Below are 26,887 nucleotides of genomic sequence, written 5' to 3'. Positions count from 1 at the left end.
CTTGACAAAGGAGATGTTTTCACTTGTGGGAGAATCTTGAACAAGAAGACATAGTTACAGGGCTAAGGAACTTTAGTCATTTAAAATGGAGGTATGAGGACATTTATTTTCACAGAAAATGACGAATCTCTGCAATTCTCCACTCCAGAGGGTGGTGGAGTTTAGATTATTCAGTATTTAACGTGGTAATAAATTATTGAAATCAGGGGATTTGAGGGCTGTGAGGAACTGGCAATAGAAGAGGAATTGAGCTTTCAGCATTGATCCTGCTGAATGCTGGGGCAAATTTGAGTACCCAGTTGGCTTCTTTCTTATGTTCTGATTCTGAATGGGGAATCATGTCAGGTACTTGGGTCCCAGCTAAAAGGTGCCGTTGGTGTAAGGTCTTTCCAAGGAAAACTGACAAGCTTGGCCTAAGAGTTCCTTTGAGAACCTGGTAAATTCTGCTTCCAAGCTTACATCTCTCACAAACGTCAAAAAAACACTTGAACGTTAATAAAGACTAAAACATATTATTAGATATTTTTAGTTACTTAATTTAAAAAAAACAAAGAAGCAATTAAACTCACTGAAATACATTTAAATCAATTCAGTTAAGTAGAAACAAAATTAGTTCCAGCCCTGCCAATATTTTCTGTTCAAATCAAAATCTGCAAAAGGGTGTATTGTCTCACGAGCATGCGACTGCATGCGGCAAGCGCAACCTAACGTGGTCGCTTGAGCCGTGAGGCCTCGCGGGGCCGGTCCCTCTTCGATCGCCGGAGCCGTATGGAGTTGTGCAGAGTTGGTCCCGACATGATGCGGGGCTCCGAAAAACTGACACTGTTCAAAAATTCCGCGCAGCAACAGCCTGCCAACCCGCAGCCGCATTGAGGCTGTACGCACCGCCTCGACGGGCGTACGCACCGTCTCGACGCCGTACGCAGCGTCTTGACGGCGTGCGCCTAGCGCAAACTTCCCGCAGACTTCGCTCGAACTTCACGTCAACTCGTACGGGATCACTCGACCTCCGCACGGCCCCCGCTTCCGGTTTGGTCCCACTTGCCGCATGCAGTCGCATGCTCGTGGGACAGGCTAACTCGACTAAATTCCATGAAGAGTCCAATTGTCCTACCACTAGCTATCAGCTGAATGGCATTTTGTGACATCTGCTTCCCCTTCCCCTTGGAAATCTCGATTTTTCAACTAGTAATGTTGATAAAAAGTCTGCAACTCAGAGCAGAAACTTTGGGTTTTAGATGTAAAGCCAACCCAAATTATCTGGTTGATAGCATTTATTTTTCAGGTTTAACCTGGGCATTGTGTCTTGGCATAGGCAGCTCAGAATCATTCAGGCCAATTAAATTCAAAAAAGTAAGACCTGCACAGCAAGTTCCAAGGGAAACTGCACCTTGCAGTGGGAGTTCACTCATAGTTTGTACTGAAGATTCAAAAACATTATGAATTTGCAAAAAGATGGTAACATTGAAAAATCTGCATGGTTTGGGAAATCCAGTTTGAATGATCCAGTTCACTCCTTCCATACTGTATATTATATTCCAAGCCTGTTAAGTCATAATATTAATCACCTGAAATGAAATGTATTAGGTTACCTTTTGCAATTAGTTAAGTCCAGTTAATGGGCATAAAATGAATGGAACCAATTTGGGAAATGGAAAGAGACCCATTATACCATTTAGAGCTCCATCCAGTTTTCAGGTTGCGTTTTGTATTGCTGCCAAGTGCATTACCCAACTTGCCGTTAATTATTGTAATAGTCCTTGTGATTAATGATCACATCTACATCATTTATAAATCAATTCATTTTCTCAATTTTGGAAAATAGGAATATGATAATGTTAGTTACCCCCTCAGGCCTGTTAAACTATTCAATGCAAGCATTGCTTATTTGTGGACTAACTCAAGTTCTGTAAATTTTTCACCAGACCATGTTTAAAATAAACCATCAATTTTATCTTCTTGCTGACTTAAGATGACCATCTTTAGCTTCTATAGGATTGAATTGTCCAGTATTCTGTGCGCAATTTCCCACAAGCCTGGTTAGTGGCGTAAGGATTTGAGACTTGATCCTCAGACTAAATCCAAAACTTTGTATTATGATGTCATTGTAAAAGGTGTAATGAAACGAGATTCCTCCTGACTAAACCTTCAGATTTTGACAATGACATTTATAGTAGTGTTTCAGCACCTCCATGTACAGAATACATCCTAACCCCTGAAATGCCATATCCTCATTTGTAAACTACAGCAGCCTCCTCCTTATCGCTAGAATCTCAGAACATTGGAAACAATTGATCTTTATATACCTTTTAAGAATTATTTAAACCTCATTTAGTGGGAAACTGAGCACAGAACACTGGGCATTCATTTTCATTGAACACCTTTGTTCAGCCTGCCTTGGCCAATGTGATCTCCCAGCTATCGGAGAGGATTCTTCATTTGGGAATAAGCTAATTAGGGACAGTCAACATGGCTCTGTTTGCTTTGTCTTACTTGATCGTTTTTCTTGGTGACAAAATGATCGATGTGGGACGGTCAATAGATGTTGTCTGTATGGATTTCAGTAAGTCATCTGATATAGTCCCCAATGGTAGGCTGATCCAGAAGATTAACATGCACAGATTTCACGGGGTCTTGGTCATATGGATTCAGAACTGGCTTACACCTAGAACTCAGAAGGTTCTTTTTGAAGGGCATTTTTCAAGCTGGAGATCTGTGGCTTGTGAGTGAAACCTCAAAGCCTTTCCACGTTTGCAAGGCAAAAATCAGGACCATGATGTATGCAATCCTTTTTCTAGGCATTTGCAGCTTCAAAAAAGACTCAAGATGCTCAATATCATCCACTACAAACCAGTCTGCTGGATTGGTATCTTGAATAGTACCCTCAAAGCCCTGTCCCACGGTACGAGTTCATTCCAAGAGCTCCCCCGAGTTTCCCCTGATTCTAACTCGCAGATTAATAGTAATGGCCTCTTGTCGGTACTCGGGGCTCTCGTGGACATTTTTCAACTTGTTGAAAAAACTTCACGAGTCTTCCCATGCTTACCTGCCATTAGCGAGTCTTCCCGACTACCTGCCGTTAACGGTAGGAGTCCCCGAGCCTCCGACGTACCCGCTACATTCATTCTCCGTGCTTATCACGAGTTTGCTTTTTTTAAAGCTCGAGAGAGCTCTTGGAATGAACTCGTACTGTGGGACAGGGCTTTAAGAGTTCATTTATCTCCAGCACAAGTAAACGAGTGGATGCTGTGTATACCCCTCTGAAAGGTGTGCTGCAGTTACTCCTCTGGATATTCTGACATTAACTATCAAACCTGTGACCTTCACACTACAGGCCCGTACAAAGCTTTTCAAAAAGGGGGGTGGCATGACAGGATTACAAAAAACTTAATGTGAAATAATGTGCGCGCTATTTATGGGCCCTGGAAGCTCAGGGGTTTTAGATGCTTTCTGATGCATTCTGAGCCTTATTTTGGAGCATTTTTGCACCAAATTTATGACCAATATTTCAGAAATTAACAGGAACCTGAGAGGTAGCTTTTTCACACAAAGGGTGCTGGGTGTATGTAACGAGCTGCCAGAGGAGGTAGTTAAGGCTGGGACTATCCTAATGTTTAAGAGACATTTGGACACGTACATGGATAGGACAGATTTAGATGGATATGGGCCAAACGCGTGTGAGTGGGACTAGTTTAGATGGGACATGTCGGTCGGTGTGGGCAAGTTGGGCTGAAGGGCCTGTTTCTGCACTGCATCATTCTATGACTAAAAAGTGAAGAAGAAAAATGCATGTAGATAAGTAGAGCAGATTTGAAAGAGGAGTGAAATGTAAAGGCAGAGAGAGGTTTATGGGTGGAAAGGAACATAGGAAAGGAGGGGGGAGAGTGGGCTTGGGCAGATGGGTGAAGGGAAAATAGTCACAAAGTGCTGGAGTAACTCAGTGGGTCAGGCAGCATCTGCGGAGAATATGAATAGGCGACGTTTCACAGAGTGCTGGAGTACCTCAGCGAGTCAGTCAGCATCTGTGGAGAACATGGATAGGTGACATGTCACAGAGTGCTGGAGTAACTCAGTGAGTCAGGCAGCATCTGTGGAGAACATGGATAGGTGACATGTCACAGAGCGCTGGAGTAAATCAGTGGGTCAGGCAGCATCTCTGGAGAAAATGTATAGATCATATTTCGGGTCAAGACCGTTCTTCAGTAATATTCATGATGTGACATGCATAGACATTCCTGAATGTTACCCAAACCATCGTGAGCTACTTTGTTATGGTGCTTGCCCTCTCCTATAACATCTCTGCTGCCTTGGGTGATGCAGGACAGGACACTAACTTTGGGACACGGTGTGAATCTGTTGCCGTCTGTCCCAGCCTGGTAAAAACCTGGATGGAGTGGATTTGGAGAGGATGTTTCCACTAGTGGGAGAGTCTAGGACCAGTGGCCACAGCCTCAGAATTAAAAGACATTCCTTTAGGAAGGAGATGAGCAGGAATTTTTTAAGTCAGAGGGTGGTGAACTGTGGAATTCATTGCCACAGAAGGTCACACGAGGTCAAGTCAATGGACATTTTTAAGGAGGAGATTGATAGATTCTTGATTGATATGGGTGTCAGAGGTAATGGGGAGAAGGCAGGAGAATGGGTTTGAGAGGGAAAGATAGTGTCATAGAGTGATACGGTGTGGAAACAGGCCCTTCGGCCCAGCATGCCCCATCTGCACTAGTCCCACCTGCCCACATTTGATCTATATCCCTCTGAACCTGTCCTATCCATGTACCTGTCTAACTGTTTCTTAAATGTTGTGATAGTCCCTGCCTCAACTACCTCCTCTGGCAGCTTGTTCCATACACCTACCACCTTTTGTGTGAAAAACATACTCCACAGATTCCTATTAAATCTTTTGCCCTTCACCTTAAACTTATATCCTCTGCTCCTCGATTCACTTACTCTGGGCAAAAGACTCAACCATATCTATTCAAATCATGATTTTATACACCTCTATTAGATCATCCCTCATCCTTCTGTGCTCCATGAAATAGAGTCCCAGTCTACTCAACCTCTCCCTATAGCTCTGGCCCTCTAGTCCTGGCAACATCCTTGTAAATCTTCACTGTACCCTTTCCATTTTTATGACATATTTCCTATAACATGGTGCCCAGAACTGAACATAATACTCTGAATGCGGCCTCACCAACTTCTTATGCAACTGCAACATGACCTCCCAACTTCTATACTCAGCCTGGCCCGCTGAGTTACTATTAGCACTCTGTGAAATGTCACAGAACAGGGCAAGATTAGCAAGTTTACAGATGATACAGAAGTGAGTGGTTTTGCAGATAGTGAAGATGGTTGTGAAAGATAGCAGCAAGATCTGGATCAATTAGCCAGGTGGGCAGAGGTATGGTTGATGGTTGCATGGTTCCTTGAAGGTCGTGTCGCAGGTACATCAGGTGGTCAAAAAGTATTTTGGCACTTTGGCCTTCATCAGTCAGAGTATTGAGTATAGAAGTTGGGAGGTCATGTTGCAATTGTATAAGACTTTGGTGAGACCACATTTAGAATATTGTGTACCTTTTTGGGTACAGGGACAATAGTGGAGACTCTGAAGCAGGCAGGGACTGGTTAAAAATGAGTAATTGGGTGTGAAGTGGTGATTGGAGTTGGGTGGGTGTAGAAGGGCCCAGTCTTTGCAGACTGAGGTCAGGCTGTGAGTGGGTCTGAAGTGTTGGTTGGGGTGGGAAAGGGTCCACTCTTTTCATACTGGAGTCTTGCCTTAAGTAGGTGTGAAGTGGTGAATGGGAAGGAGAGCGTGCAGGGTCCATTCTTTGCAGACTGGGGTCTGGATGTGTTTGTTGGGGAAGGGGTACAAGGGTTACATTTCTGATTTTCAAACCTGCAGTAAAACTCATTCAGGTCGTTCATCAGCTGACGATTGTCCAAAGAGCGGGGGGCTTTTCTCTTACAGCTGGTGATTTCTTGCATGCCCTTCCAAACTGAAGAAGAGTCATTAGCTGAGAACATGCTCCTCAACTTCTCAGAGTAGTTTTCCTTGGCAGCTCTGATTCCTCTTCTCAGCTCTTTATCGATTAGGCTATCTTTTAACTCTTTAACGATTAGGCTATCGGCTTGACGCATATTTGCCCCCAACCACCCCTCCCCCCGATCTCGAAATTGAAATGGTACATCTGTATATAATGATCCCATTAAAATGTGTATTTATGTCACAAACTATGGAATTCATATTTTTCAGTATTGTTATCAAGGAAAAGAAAGCAGTTCCAATTGTTTGATATTATTTGATATTGTTTAATATTATTCATATGGAGGAGAAAATATAATAGCTCTAAAACCTACCTTAATTTTGCAATCTCACTAAAGATAATCCCCCTTTCCCTCTCCCCCCTCCCATCTCTCTCCCCCTCCCTTCCCCTCTCTCTCTCCCCCTCCCCCCCCCATCCCCCCCCCCTCTTTCTTGGGGGGGGGATGAAGATGAAGGTGGCGTGGGGCCAGTGGAAGGTGGCGTGGGCCCAGCGGGGGTGGCGTGGACCCAGTGGGGGTGGCATGGGCCCAGCGGGGGTGGCGTGGGTCCAGTCAGGGGGTGGCGTGGGCCCAGCGGGGGTGGCATGAGCCCAGTGGGGGAAGATGGCTTGGGCCCCGGTGGCGGGGGGAGGCGAGGGGAGCGGGCTCCGCCGCAGCAGTCTGGTGTTGGAGTTACAGCCTTTAGGTTCAGATTCAGCCACTCTTGCCCGGTGACGCGAGAACAGAGAACTGGCCGATTCCAAAGTGGAAACGTTGATTTTTTTTTCCCGTTTTTTTTTCTTTCTGAACAACTCCAGGACTGTTTGGAGTCTGTAGACTGGGCAATGTTCAGGGACTCAGCAATGGACCTGAACGAATACGCCACAGTCGTTACAGACTTCATAAAGAAACGTGTGGAGGACTGCATACCTACAAAAACCTTCCGAGTGTTTCCCAATCAGAAGCCTTGGATGAACTTTGAGATCCACACTCTCCTGAAGACCAGACACCGGGCAATCATGTCTGATGATACAGTGGTCCACAAGAAGTCCAGATACGGCCATCAAAAAGACCAAAAGGGACATCTGCTCCAAGCTGGAGGATGAGACAGATGTTCGGCAGCTGTGGCGGGGCCTGAATGCAATCACCTCCTACAAGGCGAATTCAGGAGGTAGCTCGAATGTGGGGTAGCATCACTCCCTGACGAGCTCAATGCGTTTTATGCACGCTTTGATAGGGAGAACATTGATGTGCCTTCTCAAGCCCCCATTCGCTGTGATGGTATTTCAATCACAGTCACAAAGGCCGGCATCAGAAAATCCTTCAGAGGGGTGAACCCTCGAAAAGCACCTGGACCTGATGGCATACCCGGTCGTGTTCTATAAACCTGTGCGGACCAACTGACATTTTCAACCGCTCACTTCTGAGGTCTGAGGTTCCCACCTGCTTTAAAAGAGAATCAATTATACCGATGCCCAAGAAGAGCAAGGTGACGTGCCTCAACGACTATCGACCAGTGGCACCAACGTTGGTGGAGATGAAGTGCTTTGAGAGGTTGACCATGGCGCAAATCAACTCCTACCTCGACAGAAACCTGGACCTACTGCAGTTCGCTTACCGCCACAATTGGATCCTCGACTTCCTCATTCACAGATCACAGACTGTTCGAATTGGTGGAAATGTGTCAGCCTCGATAACAATCAGCACGGGAGCACCTCAAGGCTGCATGCTCAGCCCCCTGCTGTACTCACTCTATACTCATGACTGTGTAGCTGTGAACTCTATCATCAAGTTCGCTGACGAAACCACTGTGGTGGGACGTATCACTGATGGGGATGAGTCAGAGTATAGAAGAGAGATCGACCGACTGACCAAATGGTGCCAGCACAATAACCTGGCCCTCAACACCAGCAAAACCAAGGAACTGATTGTGGACTTTGGAAGAGGTAGGATGGGGACCCACAGTCCCGTTTATATCAATGGGTCGATGGTGGAAAGGGTCAAGAGCTTAAAATTCCTGGGCGTGCACATCTCTGAAAGTCTCTCCTGGTCCGAGAACACTGATGCAATCATAAAGAAAGCACATCAGCGCTTCTACTTCCTGAGAAGATTACGGAGAGTCAGTTTGTCATGGAGGACTCTCTCTAACTTCTACAAGTGCACAGTAGAGAGCATGCTGACCGGTTGCATCGTGGCTTGGTTCGGCAACTTGAGCGCCCAGGAACGGAAAAGACTACAAAAAGTAGTAAAAACTGCCCAGTCCATCATCGGCTCTGACCTCCCTACCATCGAGGGGATCTATCGTAGTCGCTGCCTCAAAAAGACTGGCAGCATCATCAAGGACCCACACCATCCTGACCACACACTCATTTCCCCTCTACCTTCAGGTAGAAGGTACAGGAGCCTGAAGACTGCAACGTCCAGGGTCAGAAACAGTTTCTTCCCCACAGCCATCAGGCTATTGAACTCAACTCAAACAAAACTCTGAACATTAATAGCCCATTATCTGTTTATTTGCACTTTATCTGTTTTATTTATTCATGTGTGTGTATATATTTATACAATGGTATATTGACACACTGATCTGTTCTATATTCTGTTGTGCTGAAGCAAAGAAAGAATTTAATTGTCCTATCTGGGACACATGACAATAAACTCTCTTAATCTTGATCTTGATTGGTGCTGGTTCTAAATACAGGAAATATTTTCCCAACAGAAGAAAATAAAAAAGCAGCAGCTCAGAGGTGGCTTAACCTGCCTTTTCAAGGGCAATTCAGAATGGGCAATGTTGGTCTTATTAGCATGCCGAATCCCCCAAAACGAACAAATAAATAATTGGGTTAAAGCTATCCTGTGCTTCAGGTTGATAACATGGCTCTTTTTTTAATAGTGACTTTTTTTATTTAACCAGTTGGACCTTTCCTGCAAGTACTGAAATCTATCCCCAATGCATGTAAATATATTTGATGCTTTACAGACATCCTTTTGAATTCCGGACCTTAAATATTTTGGTTATCTTGATGCTTTTAATCATTACTGGTTTTAGCCATCATTCATGTTCAGGATGTCACCCCACACATTATACTCAAGCTCAATGCATACTTCTTCATCAAAGCACCAAGTGCATTCATATGTTCTTTCTTGGTCTGTAGCTGAGGCATATTTAAGAGCTTGGATAAAGTAAAGGAGAAACTATTATTAAGCTATGTTGATAAATCCTGTGCCAAAGATAAAATATTCAAACAATATAATGACAGATTTCATTGATGTTGCAGAGGGAAGAGATGTGAAAACGAAATTATAGTCTATGTTTCCTTGAAGAAGAAAGTAGAAAGAATGAAATGTATAATTTCCCAATTTGTAGAATATAATCCCACCACATGGACCTGCAAAGTCTTTCTGCATTTTTTGTGGTTTCATGTTAATCTTACTAGACATCTGGTTCATGCCATGCAGCAATACACTAAAACTTTAAAGGAATTAAGTCATTTTTTAGAATGTGCATTTCATTGACAAGGCCAGTATTTATTGTCCATCCCTTATTGTTCTTGAGGAAGTTATAATGAATCCCTGCAGTAGCATGGCCGATAGTTACAACTGAATGAATTGAAATGATTTAAGTTTATTTTTCTGCTAAATTCAGATGTAATTCTTCCTGTTGCTCTATCACTCTGGTTGGGATGTCTGAATAAGAGAACCCTAAACAATTCTAGGTTTGTCTTTGACTTTGGATATTCCAGATTAAATGGGTTTTGTAAAGTACCAAGGTGGAGAAAGAAGTTTTCACTTCAAATGTAGAGAGGGCCAAGGTAAACTGCCTCAGGAAAAAGGCAAAAATAATTGATCTGGAAATTAAGCAAGTGAGGGGTGGGAAGATTTATTTTATTATTAGTTATAATACAGACTTGTATAATCTTCAGAAGGCAAACTAGTTATTAAAAACAAACCATACAACATACTTCCTTATAACATAATTTATCATATAAAGTCATAGGGGTCAAGGAAAGAGCATTTGGACACATGACAATACAGAGCATCCTGTTTCCATCAATCTTTCCACCACCAAGCACAAGAAGTCGCAAGACAGACACCTTTGCATGCAGATGACAAGAAGTGTGTTCAGCTCTGGCTGAACAACTTCTAATCTTGTGTGTGGACTCGATAAGAAGAATAAGATACAAAGTCATAGAGTTGTGCATCATAGAAAAATACCCTTCTGCCCCACTGAGTCTAAACTGACCACTTTGCCTATCTGTGGTAATCTCATTTGCCTACATCCATATTCCTCTGCAATGTCCACATTGAAGCACCTTTCCAGATGCCTCTCAAATGTTGTTCCTGTTCATAAGTTCATAAGACCTAGGAGCAGAATTAGGCCATTCACCCCACGGGCGCGCTCCGCCATTTGATCATGGCTAATCTATTGTTATCTCCATTCTAGCACCTCCCTGTTTCCTCAACACTACCTGCTGTTCCACCTGTTCTTGTATCATCCGCAAACTTGACCACAAAGACATGATCCAGATCATTAGCATATACAGGCTCTCCATGAATTGAGTAAGAGGTGACTTACATGAACTCCACTTGCATAAACAATTTACAATAGGTGGACCCGTGCTATTTCAATGAGACGATGGCAAGAGCTTCCTGTCCTTCTTCCCCACAGCCATCAGGCTATTAAACACAACATCAAACAAGCTCTGAACAATAACAGTCTATTATTACTATTGCACTTTATCTGTTTATTTATTGTGTATATATTTGGTCTATGGTATATAGACACACCGAACTTTAATCTCCCGTCCTGTATTATGTTTACATATTCTGTTGTGCTGTAGCAAGCAAGAATTTCATTGTCCTATCTGGGACACATGATAATAAAACTCTTTTGACTCTTGATATAACTGCGTCACTTGGGTTCACTGCTCTTCCAGTTTTAGTCACTGGTGAGCGAGAATGAGAGATGTGGTAGAGAGCAACTCCCGGCTGAGTCTCCCACAAAGTGCTCCACAGAACCCTTCTTTACCAGCTGCCGCACTGTCTGGTCAATGCAGCTGTTCAGTTTAATGTAGAGAAACCCGGAGAAAACCCACACAGTCGCAGGGAGTACGTACAAACTCCATACAGACAGCACCCGTAGTCAGGATTAAACCCGGTCACTGGCACTGTAAGGCAGCAACTCAGACTGTTCGGGTCTCGATCAGACTGTTCGGGTCTCGACCCGAAATGTCACCTGTTCCTTTTCGCCACAGATGCAAGCAGAAGCCTCCACGTGGCGCATCCCAGGCAATGCTGACGACAGAAACTGTACCACAGTGACTGACTGAAGTAGCCAATTTTGCAACAATTCTCAACCATCATTGACCGACCGGAAAGACGTGATATAAATAATGGCCGGACACGAGGAAGAAGAAGCCAGAGATGCTGCCTGACCCGCTAAGTTACTCCAGCCTTTTGTGTCCGTTTTCAGTATTTAAATGACTCCTGATTCCTGATCAACATTGGTTACAGAACGAGTAGGATTTATTTCCCAAAAGAACATTCTTCAACCAGCACTTTTGGTCACTTTACTGCAATTAGATTTGCCACGGTCATGTGGATTACTGAATTACATCAACTCCAAAATATTCTTCCTAAGAAGGAAGCATGTTAATTGACTGTAAGTGAAAACAGAGAGCATTTAATCGTGAATAATAGCATCAGCAGAAGCATATTGTGTGATAAAAATAAAAGTATATACATAGCAATACATCGAAAATTCTTAAGGAATTGGACAGGCTAGTTGCATTAATTTTTTTTCCTGATGTTGTGGGGGTCCAGAAACAGGGGTTACAGTTTAAGAATAAGGGGTAGGCCATTTAAGACTGAGATGAGGAAAAGCTTTTTCACCCAGAGAGTTGTGAATCTGTGGAATTCTATGCCACATAATGCAGTGAGGGCCAATTCCCTGGATGTTTTCAAGAGAGAGTTAGATGTAGCTCTTAGGACTAACGGAATCAAGGGATATGGGGAGAGAGCACGAACAGGGTACTGATTGTGGATGATCAGCCATGGTCATATTGAATGGCGGTGCTGGCTCGAAGGGTCAAATGGCCTGTCCCTGCACCGATTTTCTATGTTTCTATGTAGCTCTACTACTGCGCCACTATGCCGCCCTATTGTTGTGGCTCACACATAGCTTCTGGCCAACAACGTTTTTTTCAGGCCATCGTCTCCGATAGGATGTGCTCAGTCAGGGTGCGGCTCCCTCCCCTCTCACCAGCTGCAGCTTTTCCTGTTGGCCATCACTTTGTCCACTCCCCCCTCCATCGCTGCCTCCTCCTCTTTTTCTCATCACTTTGTCTACTCCACAGTTCCCCTCTCCATTGCCGCTTCCTCCTTCTTCTCCACCAGAGTTGTGACCTTGGAATATGTTGGTGATTCACCGGGATAAGGAGAAGGAGGCAGCGGTGGAGGTTGTGAGGGGACATGGTGATGGTCTACAGGAAACAATGGCAGCTGGTGAGAGGGGACAGAGCCTCATGGTGACGGCACATGTGCTCTCAGTGGCGTTGGACTGAAGAAAATGCTGTCGTCCAGGAGCTACAACATGAGCTGCAACAACAGCCTCGTATTCTGGACAGTACGGCAGCTGGTGAGAAAGGATTTGTTGGTGCAGATCACGCCAATAGTTTTAAGGTGAAAAGACACAAAGTGCTGGAGGAACTCAGCACGTCAGGCAGCATCTCTGGAGAACATGGAGAGGTGTTGCACTGTGAAGAAGGCTCCTGACCCGAAACGGCACCAATCTATGTTCTCTAGAGATGCTGCCTGACTCGCTGAGTTACACCAGCACTTTGTGCCGGTTTACATATTAACCAGCATCTGCAGTTCTTTGTTTCTACCTAGTTTTAAGGTGATTCCGACTAGCGTAAAATCTGACTAACGTAAGGGTTTATGGAACGTAGCCCTCACGTAAGTTGTTGAGTGTCTATAATGTGAAATGAAGCGGAACCAACACCGACCCCTGTGGAACACTAGTCACTGCCAACCAGAAAAGGTGCCCTTTATTCCCACTTTTGCCTTCTGCTAGTCAGCTAGCCTCTATCCATGCTAGTACCTTCCCTCTAACACCATGGGCTCTCATCTTCCTTCGCAGCCTCATGTCATCAAAGGCCTTCTTCCAGATAAACAATATCCACTGACTCTCCCCTGTCTATCCTGCTATTTACTTCCTCGAGGAATTCCAACAGATTCATCAGGCAAGATCTCTCTTTCACAAAACCATGTTGACTTCAGCCTATTTTATCATGTGCTTCCAACTACCCCAAAGGGGTCAATGAAGGAGCGTTCACGTCACGGCCCTGTTTCCACCAATCTTTCCACAACCACGCACAAGAAGCACAAGAAGCCCAAGACAGACACCATCTCTGGCTGAACAACTTCTAATCTTGTGTGTCTCAATAAGAAGAACTACCCCAAAACTTCATCTTTAATAATGGTCTGTAAAATGTTACCAACCATTGACGTCAGGCTAAACGGGCTATAATTTCCTTTATCTAGGGAGGAACTGCAGATGCTGGTTTAAACCAAAGATAGATGCAAAATGCTGGAGTAAATCAGCGGGACAGGCAGCATCTCTGCAGAAAAGGAATGGGTGACGTTTCAGGGAGAGGGAGATACATAGATAAGGAAATGTAAGGTGTGAAAACAGGACAAAGGGGATGAAGTTCAAGGAAAATGTAGAATAGATTACTGTTAGCTGGGAGAATGTAACAACAGTGCAAACAGAGATAAAAAGTAGACACAAAATGTTGGAGTAACTCAGCGGGACAGGCAGCATCTCTGGAGAGAAGGAATGGGTGATGTTTCGGACCGAGACCCTTCTTCATAAACAGGGATAAAATGTACTAGGAGACCGTCAGACTGGTTAGAGAATTGGGAAGGGTGTGGGGTGGAGAGATGGGGAAAGCAAGGGTTATCTGAAGTTGGAGAAGTCAATGTTCATACCGCTGGTGTGTAAGCTACCCAAGCAAAATATGAGGTGCTGTTCCTCCAATTTGTGCAATGACAATGGAGGAGGCCCAGGACAGAAAGGTCAAAGTGGGAATGGAAGGGGGAGTTAAAGTGTTTAACACCCAGGATCTTCTAGTAGGTTTAGGCATACTGAGAGGAGGTGTTCAGCAAAATAATCGCCAAGCCTACACTTTGTCTCGCCAATATATAGGAGTCCATAATTCCTATATTTTGCCTCACTCCGTTCTTAAACAGTGAAGTCCTGTGGAACCATTCCTGATTCTAGTAATTCTTGAAAGATCACTACTAATGCCTCCACAATCTCTACAGCCACCCCTTTCAGTTATTGCTTTTTTGTTGCCTTCTGTTGGTTTCTAAAAGCTTCGCAGACCTTCAGCTTCCCACTAATCTTTGCAATATTATATGCCATCACTTTTAGTTTTCGCTATCTTTAAATTCCCTTGTCAGCCACTGTTACCTCATTCTCCCCTTAGTATGTTTCTTCCTCTTTAGAATGAAAAGATCCTGTGCCTTCCAAATTACTCCCAGAAATTCCTGCCAGTGCTGCTCCACCGTCACCGATAGGATGACGTCCAATCAACTTATGCCAGCTCCTCCACCATGCCTCTGTAGTTAACTTTACAACAGCAATACTGATGCATCCAATTTCACCTTCTCCTTTTGAAACTGCAGGTGAATATCATATTACGATCACTGCCTCCTAGCAGTTCCTTCACCCTAAACTCCCTAATTAAATGTTGTTCATTACATAACACCAAATCCTCAATTGCCTTTTCCCTAGTGGGCTCAACCACGAGCTGCTCTAAAAAGCCATACCATCAGCACTACAAATTATTTCTCTTGGGATCCAGTACCAACCTGATTTTCCCAGTCTATTTGCATATTGAAATCCCCATGACCACTGAAACATTACCTTACTTACATGCCTTTTCTATTTCCTGATGTAATTTGTATCCTACACCTTGGCTACTATTCGGAGGCCTGTTTATAACTCCCATTAGGGTCTTTTTTTCTCCGTTCTCCAGAGATGCTGCTTGCCCTGCTGAGTTACTCCTGCACTTTGTGCCATTTTTAGTTATTTTTAGCCTTGCAGTTTCTTAACTCTACCTAGAAGGATTCTACATCTTCTGCTCCTATGTAATTTCTTACTGAGGACTGGATTTAATTCTATACAAACAAAGCCCTGAAGATTTTTCCAAACGATGAAAAATTAAAAAAGTTATGAATGTTTAAAAAAATCTTGAAACCAGCTGATTGGTCGTCCTCCCTGTCAATCACCATGATGAAGATAACGCCCCTTCCGGGGTGGGGAGAGGCAGGACTATAAAACCCTGGATGACTCGACATGCGTCAGTCACTCTGGAAGATCACGAGGGAGAGGCAGGACTATAAAACCCTGGATGACTGGACGTGAGTCAGTTACTTTGGAAGATCGCGAGGGAGAGGCCACAACTTTGATTCTGCTTTGAGTCTACTGAACTGTGAGTCTACCTTTTATGTGCTTTATGTGATTATGTGGTTATGTGCTTTATGTGGTTAACCCTTTATGTGCTTGCAATAAATGATTTGTTAGCCAGCAATATGCTTGCAATGAATGATAATTTGTTAACCCTTAATGTGCTTGCAATAAATGATTTGTTAGCCCTTAATGAAATGAAATGAGTTGTTTGGCCTGCCCTGTGCTTTTGCTTTGCTCTGCTTGAGCTCACCTGAAATGAAAGCAAATTGATTGTATTGTTGGCTGGCCCAGCCTGCCCTGTGCTTTTGCTTTTGCTTTGCCTCTGCTTTGCTTGAGCTCACCTGAAATGAAAGCAAATTGTTCATAGTTATATTGATTATATTGTTGGCTGACCTTCCCCCCCCCCCCCCCCCCCCCCCACTGGCCACCAATATTGGAATTGATGGAGAGGTGGAATATTGCATAATGGGACCAGCCCTCCCATGTGAACCTGGGACCCAATGGGTCCCACTTAGTCTAGTACCTCTATAAAATCATAAAGTCCTGCCCAATCTCCCCTTGTAGCTCAGGCCCGTGAACCCTGGCAATATGTTCATAAATCTTCTCTGCACCCTTTGCAGTTTCATGGTTTCTTTCTTGTTGGAGGGTGCCTAAAACTGAATATGACACTCCAAGTGCATCTCTTTGACATCTTGTAAAACTTTAACATAATGTCCTAACTTTTGTACTCAATTCCCTGATTGATATGAGCCAGCATGGTAAAATATTTATTTACTACCCATCTTCTTGTAACAGTTTAGGGAACTATGGACTTATACTCCTAGATCTCTCTGTTCTACAACACTTGGGCGGCACAGTGGCGTAGTGGAAGAGCTACTGCCTTACAGTGCCATAGACCCGGGTTTGATTCTGACTATGGGTGCTTGTCTGTACGTTTTCCCTGTGACCTGCGTGGATTTTTACCAAGATCGGTTTCCTCCTACACTCCTACACTCCAAAGACCTCCATGTTTATAGATTAATTGGCTTGGTAGAAATGTAAAAATTGTCTTGAGTGTGTGTAGGGTAGTGTTAATGTGTAGTGATCGTTGGTTGGTGCAGACTCGGTGGGCCAAATGGCCTGTTTCCCTGTTGTATCTCTAAACTAAACTAAATAAACGAAACACTCCTCAGTGCCCAACCATTCACTGTGAAAGTCCTTCCCTCATTAAGGCTTATCAAATACAACACCTCACACTTATCTGAATTAAATTCCATTGGCTATTCCGCAGCCCACTTGCCCAGATGATCAAGATCCTGCTGTAACTCTACATAACTGTCTTCATTCTCTACAATTCCACTTATTTCTGAATCATCTGCAACTTACTTACCATGTCCTATACATTCTCATCTAAATCATTGATATAGCTGACAAACAGCAAAAGGCCCAGTACCGATCTCGAGACACACTTAGTCACAGTACTCCCGTTCAAAAACCAATCTTCCATCACTATCGTCTGCTTCCTGTCAATCTGTATCCAGTTAGTTAGCACTCCCTACACTCTATGCAATCTAACCTCTGAGCAACCTGCCATGTGGAACCTTATCAAAGGCCTTGCTGAAGTGCATATAGACTACATCTACAACTCTGCTATCAGTAACCTTTTTGGTTACTTCTTCAAAAAACTCAATTAGCTTCATGTAAAATGATCTCCCACACACAAAACAATGCTGCCTATCCATAATCTACGCCCGTCTATCCAAATGCAGGTATATATCATCCTTCAGAATCCTCTCCAGTAACTTTTCAACCACAGATGTTAGACTTACTCATCTATAGTTCCCATACTTTTCTTTGCAGTGCTTCATAAATAGAGATATAACACGTGACATCTTCCAGTTTTACAGCATCCCACCCATTTCTAACGATCATTCATATATCTCATTCGGGGACTCTTGTAATTTCCTCTCTAGTCCCCCAATATGGCTTTGCATAAATCTGATCAGGCCCAGAAGATTTTTCTACCTTCAGATGTTTTAGAATGTCCAGCACCTCCTTGACTGTAATAGACTGTCTACAGATCTCTCCATTAGCCTTTCTAAGTTCCCTCATCTTCATGCGTTTGCCTTGTCTCCTGCTGTTTTATTCTCCATATAGCAATGTTTCCACTCATGAAGGATTCAGTCTACATGTTTATAAAAATATATTAAGCTTGTCAATTATATCATACAACATTCCGTAAACCATGTATTTTTGGTTTGATACAGGGGTGGGCAGATCTTGATGGATGTGCAGAGGATAGTGTAATATAGTATTTATTCAGTATCAGTGTGGACAAAATTGCTGCCAGATGTTTTAATATAATGCATTGCAGAAGATTTTGTTCTGTTTTGCTATTCGAGAAATTGGTGACATTAAGATCCAATTCAGGATTGGAAGGAGTAAATGTTTTGATTCAAAATGGACCAGAGCAAGATGCATGTGCCCAATGAATAAAGTGCTCAAAGCCGGTTTATTTTTTAATTCTAGAGTGGCACAAAGGTGGCAGATAGAAGCCCCTGATATAGTGTGCAAAACGTCTTTGTTCCGTTTTAGAGCTGGCAAGGCAAACAGCCGTGCATAACGTGTAGTGTGGACTTCCAGAGTATTTGAACTACAGGTAGTATGGAGAAGAGGTGCAGTGTAATGCAATTGATCTGTTTTAGATTCAAGGTGGAGTGGGGTGGATACTATGGAAGGCACTAGGACCCTGTGAAATTTGATCAGTCCAGTATAAGAACAGGAATAGCATACATTTTGATCAGTTTAATGGTGGGGAATTGTAAGGATTAGAATCACACCTATTGATAAGAAGTCGTGATTCCTTTTTCGAAAGGGCGGGTACGGTGCCATTAATAGTCCGTGCGTGAAGTGGCTGAAGGGCCTTTGTTCAGTTTGAGATCGGGCGGGTACGGTGCTGGCACTAGGACCCGTCGCAGTGAAGGAGGAGTCTTTGTTCAATTTCAGTGTGGGGCGGATACCATCCCAGGCACTAGGACCCGGCGCAGTGCGGGAGGAGTCTTTGTTCAGTTTCCGAGCGAGCGCAGCTGCAATTTCGGAGCCGGGGAAAGATCTCAATGGGAGCAGGGACCATGGCGCTGAACCTTAGTAATAACAGGCTCGCTTTACTCATCGCCTATGAGGATGTCATCAACGAAAAGACCTCCACCGACTGGTAAGAGGACATCGGCTTGTAGACGGCGGGACTGTAGCACAGGCGCTAACAGTGGAGCGGGGGTTGGGGATAGAGATGAAGATGGAGGGATGCAGATGGTAAATCATAGCAGATCCCAGCTCTGGATTGTAGAGCAGAGAAGTGCACCAGCGCCTCGCACCGGGCGAACAATAGGGCACCATCGGATGCGAGGAATTATCATGATGCAACACATAAATATATTTTATTTGGTACTAAATTGTACATGCTGTATGCGTTATGAAAGATTAATATTTAAATCAACTCAAATTATGGTTATTATATAATGGGCTCAATATTGATTTGATTTCTTAATTAATGATGTGTTTATTTCGGAATCGTCCTCGATACCCTTGAGATTTCGTTGCTTAATATAACCATGAAAAACCTGCAGTTAATTATGTTGTCTCAAATGCGAGAATGGATTGTTTATATTTACTGAAAACATATTTAGATTCAAATTTTAATTGTTATGGTTGTAAAATATTAAATGGTGCGTGCACTGCACTAGGTGATCGCTGCTGGTAGTAGAGGGCGACGTTCGTACTTGGGGCGCCTGATTTGCCCAGTGTTTGTGGACTGAAGTTGCTATGTCGAAGAATTTGAGGCGCTTAAGGGTGTTGTGTGATGGACAAATCTATATTCCCAATGCCTTGCGTTTACGGATAGGTGGCAATCAATGAAGCCCAAATCTCTGTGCCTTTGTTACATTGCAACGCTGGCTGAAAGGACAATGCAGCTCATCAGATGCAAATCAAACCGCAATTTATGTCTCTTCTCCGCCCCCCCCCCCTTTATCACCACCACCCACACACATTTCGTTGGACTCGTTTAGGTGACTTAACATCTGTGCAGTGTGACCAATGCTTTGTGTGCCTTATGCGATGACAAATGCAATATTGTTCATTTTATGAAGTTATACGATTATAATGGTTATTCTATTGACCATCTCCTCTGTGATGTGACGAATAATGCAGTTGGTGTGATTGATTATAACGGGGGGCGGGGGAGGGAGGGGGATGTAATTAGCAAATGTTTTTGAATTATACTTCAAGCCTTTTGTTCAAATTTTCCGAATTTCATTTGTAAAATATGAAAAGCATAGGATTGCATGTGCATGACTCGTTGCCTTGACAATCTAATCAGTCTGGTGAATGTTAAAAATTATGGCATTGTGTTCTATGCATGTATTTTTCAGCAATACTTAAATGGTATGGAAATTGTTTTAGTAGCAGTGTGGTTTGCAGTTTCTTTCTGGGAGCGATGATTTTTAAAAAAACACATGAAAGTGTTCCAGTATTGAACTTTCAGGTTATAGTTCTGGATGTTCTTAATCCCTATGTTAATATGATTTATTTATTCAAAGCTATATCATTTAAAAAAAATCCAATAAAAGGACTGGACAGAATCCTAGAAGCAAATCAAATCTATTTCTAGATTTAATGGTATTCAATATTATCCAATGAACCTGATGCACAGGTCTGTTCCATTTATTATCACTTTTGACTTTTGTGTTTGTGCTGACACTTACATGAGTCAGAGGCATACAGAATGGAATGTGCCCTCGGGCCCAACTTGCCCATGCTGACCAAAATGACCAATCTACACTCGTTTCCTGCCCATATTTAGCCACTAGCCCTCTAATCATTCCTACCCATGTAAATGTCCGAATGTATTTTAAATGTTGTTATTATATGTCTCAACTACTTCCTCTGGGAGTTCGATCCATATACCCACCACTCTTGGTGGGAAAAAGTTGCCCCTTGGATTCATATTAGATTTTTCCTCTCTAACCTTAAACCTATGCCCTCTTGTTCATGATTCCCATACTCTGGGCAAAATACTATATCCATGTACCCTACTCCCCTCATGATCTTGTACACCACTATAAGAACACTCCTCATCCTCCTGCACTCCAAGGGATAAAGTCGTAGCCTGCCCAACCAACCCGTATAGCTCAGGCCCTCAAATTCTAGCACATCCTCATAACGTTTCTCTGAACTCTTTCCAGCTTCGAGGAACTATGAACCTGCACTCCTAGATCCGTCTGCACTACAACACTCCCCGGAGCCCTGCCATTCACGGTCAAGGTCCTACCCTGGTTTGGCTTCCCAACATGCAACCCCCCCCCTGCACTTATTAAACACCTTTAACCATTCCTCAGCCCACTTGCCCAACTGATCAAGACCCTGCTGTAAATTTTGATAACCATCTATGATGCCACCCACTTTAGTGTCATCTGCATACTTACTAATCACGCCGTCAATATTTTCATCCAATTCTTCGATATAAACACCAAACTGCAATTGGCCCAGCATTAATCCCTGAGGCGCACGACTAGTCACAGGTCTCTAGTCCGAAAACAACCTTCTAAAATCACCACTGCTTCCTTCCATGAAGCAAATTTGCTATCCCATCTGCTAGCTCTCCCATGCAATCTATTCTTCCAGCGCAGCATGTCATGTGGAACTTTATCAAATGCATTGCTGGTCCATCTAGACAACATCTAAGCTTAGCTCAACCTTTTTGCTTCCACTTCAAAATCATATATATGAGACGCGAACCCCAATATACAAAACCAACTAACTACTGTTCACCCAAATGCATATATATCTTATCCCTCAGAATACTCCCAGTAACGTTGCCTACCACCGATGTTAGGCACACTGGTCTATAGTTCCCAGGCTTTTCTTTGCAGGTCCTCTTGAAAAGAGGCACATTAGCCACTCTCCTGTCTTCTGGCACTTCACCTGTATCTAATGTGGATTCATAGATCTCAGCCGGGCACCTGCAATTTCTTCTCTAGCTTTCCACAGAGTCCTTGGATATATCTGATCAAGCCTGGGAGATTTGTTTATCTTTGTATGCCTTAGGACATCCAGCACCTCCTCCACCATAATACTGATTGTCCTCAAGACACTTCCATTAACTATCTCAATTTTCCCAGTCTTACTTTCCCAGTCTCCAGGGTAAAAACCGAGGAGAAATAATAATTGAGGAACTTGGCCATCTCCTGCAGCTCCACACAAAGATGATCACTGGTTTCTAGTCACCTTTCTCGCATTTCTAGTCACCTTTTCCTTATGTACATAAAATCTCTCTAGATTTCCCCCAAAACTCTTTGGATTTCCCTCTAAATGATCTGCCAGAGCTATCTCCTGCCTCTCTTTTGCCCTCCTGATTTCCATCTTAAGTATGCTACTCAGTTCCTGGAATTCTTCCAGGGATACACTTGATCCCGACTTCCTATACCTGTCCCATGACTCCTTTTTACCGACTAGAGCTTCCATTTCTTTTGTCATCCAAGCTTCCTCATGCCCAGCTATCTTGCCCTTAACTCTAACACGAATACGCATAACCTGAACTATAGTCATCACACTTTTAAAAGTATCCCACTTTCCGCTCATTCCTTGTCTGCAAACAACATATTCCAATATACACAAAAATAATGGAGAAAGCGGGTGCAGCAGCATCTATTGAGCGAAGGAAATAGGCAACGTTTTGGGCCGAACCCCTTCTGAAGAAGGGTTTCGGCCCGAAACGTTGCCTATTTCCTTCGCTCTTTAGATGCTGCGGCACCCGCTGAGTTTCTCCAGTATTTTTGTGTACCTTCGATTTTCCAGCATCTGCAGTTCCTTCTTAAACATATTCCAATTGACTTGAGCAATTTTTGGTCCAATACCATCAAAGTTGACCTTGACCCATTTCAGAATTTTAACATGTGGGCCCGCCATGTCATTATCCATAACTAACTTAAAGCTAAAAGAACACTGGTCATTGGTCCCAAAAGGCTCCCTCATGAACACTTCCCAATTTCCTTAGAGCAAGTCAAACTTTTTCCCTCCTATTTGGTCCTTTCCTGAACACATTTTCCTGAACACCCCAAAGTCGTACAGGTTTTGTAGGTTAATTGGCTTGGTAAATGTAAAAATTGTCCCCAGTGGGTGTAGGGGGGTGTTAATATGTGGGGATTATTGGTCGGCGCGGACCCGGTGGGCCGAAGGGTCTGTTTCCACGCTGTATCTCTAAATTAAACATTTCACAAATTCCTCCTTGTCTAAGCCATTCTACTATGACAGTCCCTGTCTATATTGGGAAAATTAAAATCCCCTGCTATAACAATTTTATTAGTCTTGTATCTGCGTGCAATCTCCTGGCATATTTTCCTCTTTTAATTCCCATTGACTATTTGGGAGCCTGTAGTACACTCCCAACAAGGTTATCCCCTTTTTCTTTTCCTCAGCTTCACCCATGTAGCTCACAGAATGAACCATCAGTAATGTCATCTGAGGCTATTGCTATGACATTCTCCTTAATCAATTCAGCACCAAGCCCTCCTCTTTTACCCTCGCCTTTATCTCTCCCGTCGCACATGTACCTTTGAATAATAAGCTGCCAGGCCTGTCCCCCTCTTAGCTGAGTTTCTGTAATGGCTACAACAATCTAGTCACCCATACCTATCCACGCTCTTAAGATCATCTGCCTTGCCCATCAGGCCTCTCACATTAAAATAACTGTAATTCAAAACAACTGTCCTTCCTCGCTCTCTGCCGTGCTCCTGCTTGGTCTATCCACTGAATTTCTTTTCATCACCATCCATACCGACTTCCAGCCATAATTTCTAATCAACCTGCGTAACCAAAGCAGATAGTCCACAATGGTAATAATCACTTCAAGCTTGACAATTTGTGATGAACTATCTTGCTTCCATATTAATTGTACCTTTTCTTGCTTCTTTTGCATCTCTTCATTCTGCTTTATTTCTTTAATTCTTTGCACTTCTTTCACATTCTTCCTTTGTCCTACCCATTTTTTTTTTTGCATTCCCTTTATTCCCATTTGTCTTGGTACCTCTCTTCAATTAACGCTTTCTCTTAAAATTTCCCAATTGATTTGGGATGTGGCAAAGATGGAATTTTAATTCTTCAAAATGTTTGAAAATTAGTGGAGCAACTCAAATTAGAAAATTAATATATTCTGAATGCATTCAAGATGCCGCTGCCTTGGAGCAATAAGCATCAGAAGTGAACATACTGGACCTTGTGTTGGAAAATGAGCCTGGCCATTGGTTTTGGTTGGCTACCGGTGACGAGTGGTGTTCCGCAGGGGGCGTGTTTCTACTTTTCACATTATATGTTAATGATCTGGATAAGGGAATTGATGGTGCCGCGAACAAAGAGAGACTGGGGGTGGGGGGGGGAAGAGGAAAGGCACGATATTGAATAATTTTGTAACTTTGGCTGTGCCCTTTATGTGGCGACTCTTGCATACCTGTTCTGTATGCAAACAAAGAATCTCACTGTACTGAGTACACGTGACAATGAAGTTTCAATCAATCCATTTCTAAATGGGGAGAGAATTCATATATCGGAGGTGCTAAGGAACGTGGGAGTGCAGTGCAGGATTCCTAATAGGTTAATTTGCAGCTTGAATCTGTAGTAAGGAAAGCAAATGCAATACTGGCATTTATTTCGAGGGGGCTAGAATATTAAAGCAAGGATGTAATGTTGAGGCTTTATAAGGCACTGGTGAGGCAACATTTGAAGTATTGTGAGCAATTTTGGCTCTCATATCTGAGTAAGAATGTGCTGGTTTTGGAGAGGGTCCAGAGAAGGTTTACAAGAATAATCCTGGGGATGATTGGGTTAACAGTGAGGAGTGTTTGAAGGCTCTGGGCCTGTACCGAGTCAATAATGGGCCTAGATAGAGTGGATGTTGAAAGGATGTTTCCAGTAATGGGATAGTCTAAAACCAGAGGGCACAGCCTCAGAATAAAAGGACATACCTTAAGAATGTAAAGGAATATCTTTTAGCCCGAGGGTGGAGAATCTGTGCAGTTCATTGCCACAGATGGCTGTGGAGGCCAAGATTTTGGGTTTGTTTAAAGTGGAGATCGATAGGTTATTGATTAGAAAGTATGTCAAAGGTTACGGAGATATGGCAGGAGAATGGGGTTGTGAGGGAAAAATAAATCAGCTGTGATTGGATGGTAGAATAGACTCGTTGGGCTGAATGGCCTAATTCTACTCCTAAGTTTTATGGTCTTATTGGTGTTTCAGTGTTGTGCAATATTCTGGCACTTAAAAAATTATAACTTTAGGTTCTTTAAAAACAGGTGGCTGTAATATTGAAAATGAAAAGCAGGTAACAGAACAAATAATTTCTTATCTGTCTTTGAGATAATATATCTGACATTTTACAGATACTAAGAATTAATCAAATACTTTATTCCTTCGAATGCAGGAGGCTGAGAGGTACTTTCATCAAGGTGTATAAAATCGAGAGGAGTTGGGGTGAATTTTTCCCAGGATAGGGTTATCTAGAACTAGAGAGTATAGTTTTAAGGCATGAGGGGAGAGATTTAATAGGAACCTGAGGGGCAACATTTTCACTCGAGGGTGAAGGATATATGGAACAAATTGCCAGAGGAAGTAGGCGAGGCAGGTACAATAACAACATTTAAAAAGACATTTGGATAGATGGATGGGAAAAGTTTAGAGGGATGTGGACCAACTGGGCAAATGGACCAACGTAGATGTGGAATCTTGGTCTGACTAGACGAGTTGTGTCTGACTATGGTGTATTACTCCATGACTCTGTGACAGAGCTTGGACTGTGAAGTTAAAATAAGCTAATAACTATCTTAATTTAAAAAGGCACTAAACCCTAATAGATCTTCTGTACTTGACAGTTTCCAAGCTAAGATTTCAAAGGAAGTAATTGAAGAAATTTTGAAATGTTTCAATCTTCCAAATGCTCCTTTGATCTCTGTACTTTTTTGGGATTGGAAAATTCCGAATCTCACAGTTTAATTTAATGGTTTCCATCTTCCAATTTCTTATAGTTTTGTTAATCAAATAGCTTAATTTGGGAGGTTATTGGAATCCATTATTAAAGGCAAAACATCTGAGCACTTGGAGCCATTTAATAGAATGGAATAGGAAACGGACAATGGTTGATAAAGGAAGATTATGTCTAAAGAACATCATGGAATTTTGGGGAATTAATTCAAATGTTGGACAGGGTCATATTAAAGGGTCTATTTCAAATTGAGGTTGAAATTGTACCATGTTAAAGCAAGATTTATTAGCATTCACACCCAAACCGAGTGAGGCCCTCTGATAATGGAATTCTGTTTTGATAGAGGAATATGTTATTATAAACAAATGATCTCTGCATCACCAGCATTGAGAGGATAATGTCTGGAGGATAGAGGCTGGAGATGGGGAAAATAAGAGTACAGGGAGTTGGGAGAGTAGGGGATAAACATGAGATTGCATCTTTGTGGGTTGGGTCAGTTGAATGGGCAATTAGATAAAAGTATCAGGGTTCAGGCTCATTTTTTTTAAACATTTAAAACACTACAGTTGTGTACGTTGTAACTTTTCTGCTGGGTTAGACTCGGAGAAGAGAACATAAAAATTGGAACCAAACCTTTATGGAGGTAGACACAAAATGCTTGGAATAACTCAGCGGGACAGGCAGCATCTCTGGAGTGAAGGAATGGGTGATGTTTCGGGTCGAGACCCTACTTGGAGGAAAGCTGGTTTGGACTTGGAAAAAGATGCTAAAAATGTGCAATATATTTCCACACAAAGCAATAGGTAATTTTCAATTAACAAATTTTCATCTGAGATCCATCATTTTTGTTGGGTAATAATATAATGTGACATCAGACTAATGTAGTTAGATGCAGTTTGAATACCGATTGGCTGTGACTTTGTCATTTCATGGTATGTTCTGTTACTATTTTCCCTTGTAGAAACATAGAAAATAGGTGCAGGGGTAGGCCATTCGGCCCTTCGAGCCTGCACCGCCATTCAACATGATCATGGCTGATCATCCAACTCGGTATCCTGTACCTGCCTTCTCTCCATACCCCCTGATCCCTTTAGCCACAAGGGCCACATCTAACTCCCTCTTAAATATAGCCAATAAATTGGCCTCAACTACCTTCTCTGCGGCAGAGAATTCCAGAGATTCACCACTCTCTGTGTGAAAAAACGTTTTCCTCATCTCGGTCCTAAAAGATTTCCCCCTTATCATTAAACTGTGACCCCTTGTTCTGGACTTCCCTAACATCGGGAACAATCTTCCTGCATCTAGCCTGTCCAACCCCTTAAGAATTTTGTAAGTTTCTATAAGATCCCCCCCCCCTCAATCTTCTAAATTCTAGCGAGTAC

The 26,887-nt window shown here is 42.9% G+C and overlaps 1 protein-coding gene across 4 annotated transcripts in view; it reads left to right on the top strand.

Moving 5' to 3' along the window:
* Positions 1-18,421: 18,421 nt before the first annotated feature.
* LOC129701605 (drebrin-like) overlaps positions 18,422-26,887 on the top strand; it is a 160,918-nt gene continuing 152,452 nt past the window's right edge. The window contains exon 1 of one of the 4 annotated variants that reach the window (XM_055642896.1): positions 18,422-18,686. In XM_055642896.1, the coding sequence (XP_055498871.1) occupies positions 18,589-18,686 (98 nt within the window). In that variant the 5' untranslated portion in view covers positions 18,422-18,588. The remainder of the gene's footprint in view (positions 18,687-26,887) is intronic. The other 3 variants (XM_055642898.1, XM_055642899.1, XM_055642900.1) reach the window with 3 other exon arrangements.

This window comes from Leucoraja erinacea, chromosome 11 (assembly GCF_028641065.1).
Source record: "Leucoraja erinacea ecotype New England chromosome 11, Leri_hhj_1, whole genome shotgun sequence".
Taxonomy (NCBI): domain Eukaryota; kingdom Metazoa; phylum Chordata; class Chondrichthyes; order Rajiformes; family Rajidae; genus Leucoraja; species Leucoraja erinaceus.
Note: the sequence above shows the minus strand (reverse complement) of the source record. Positions and strands in the feature narration are given on the sequence as shown.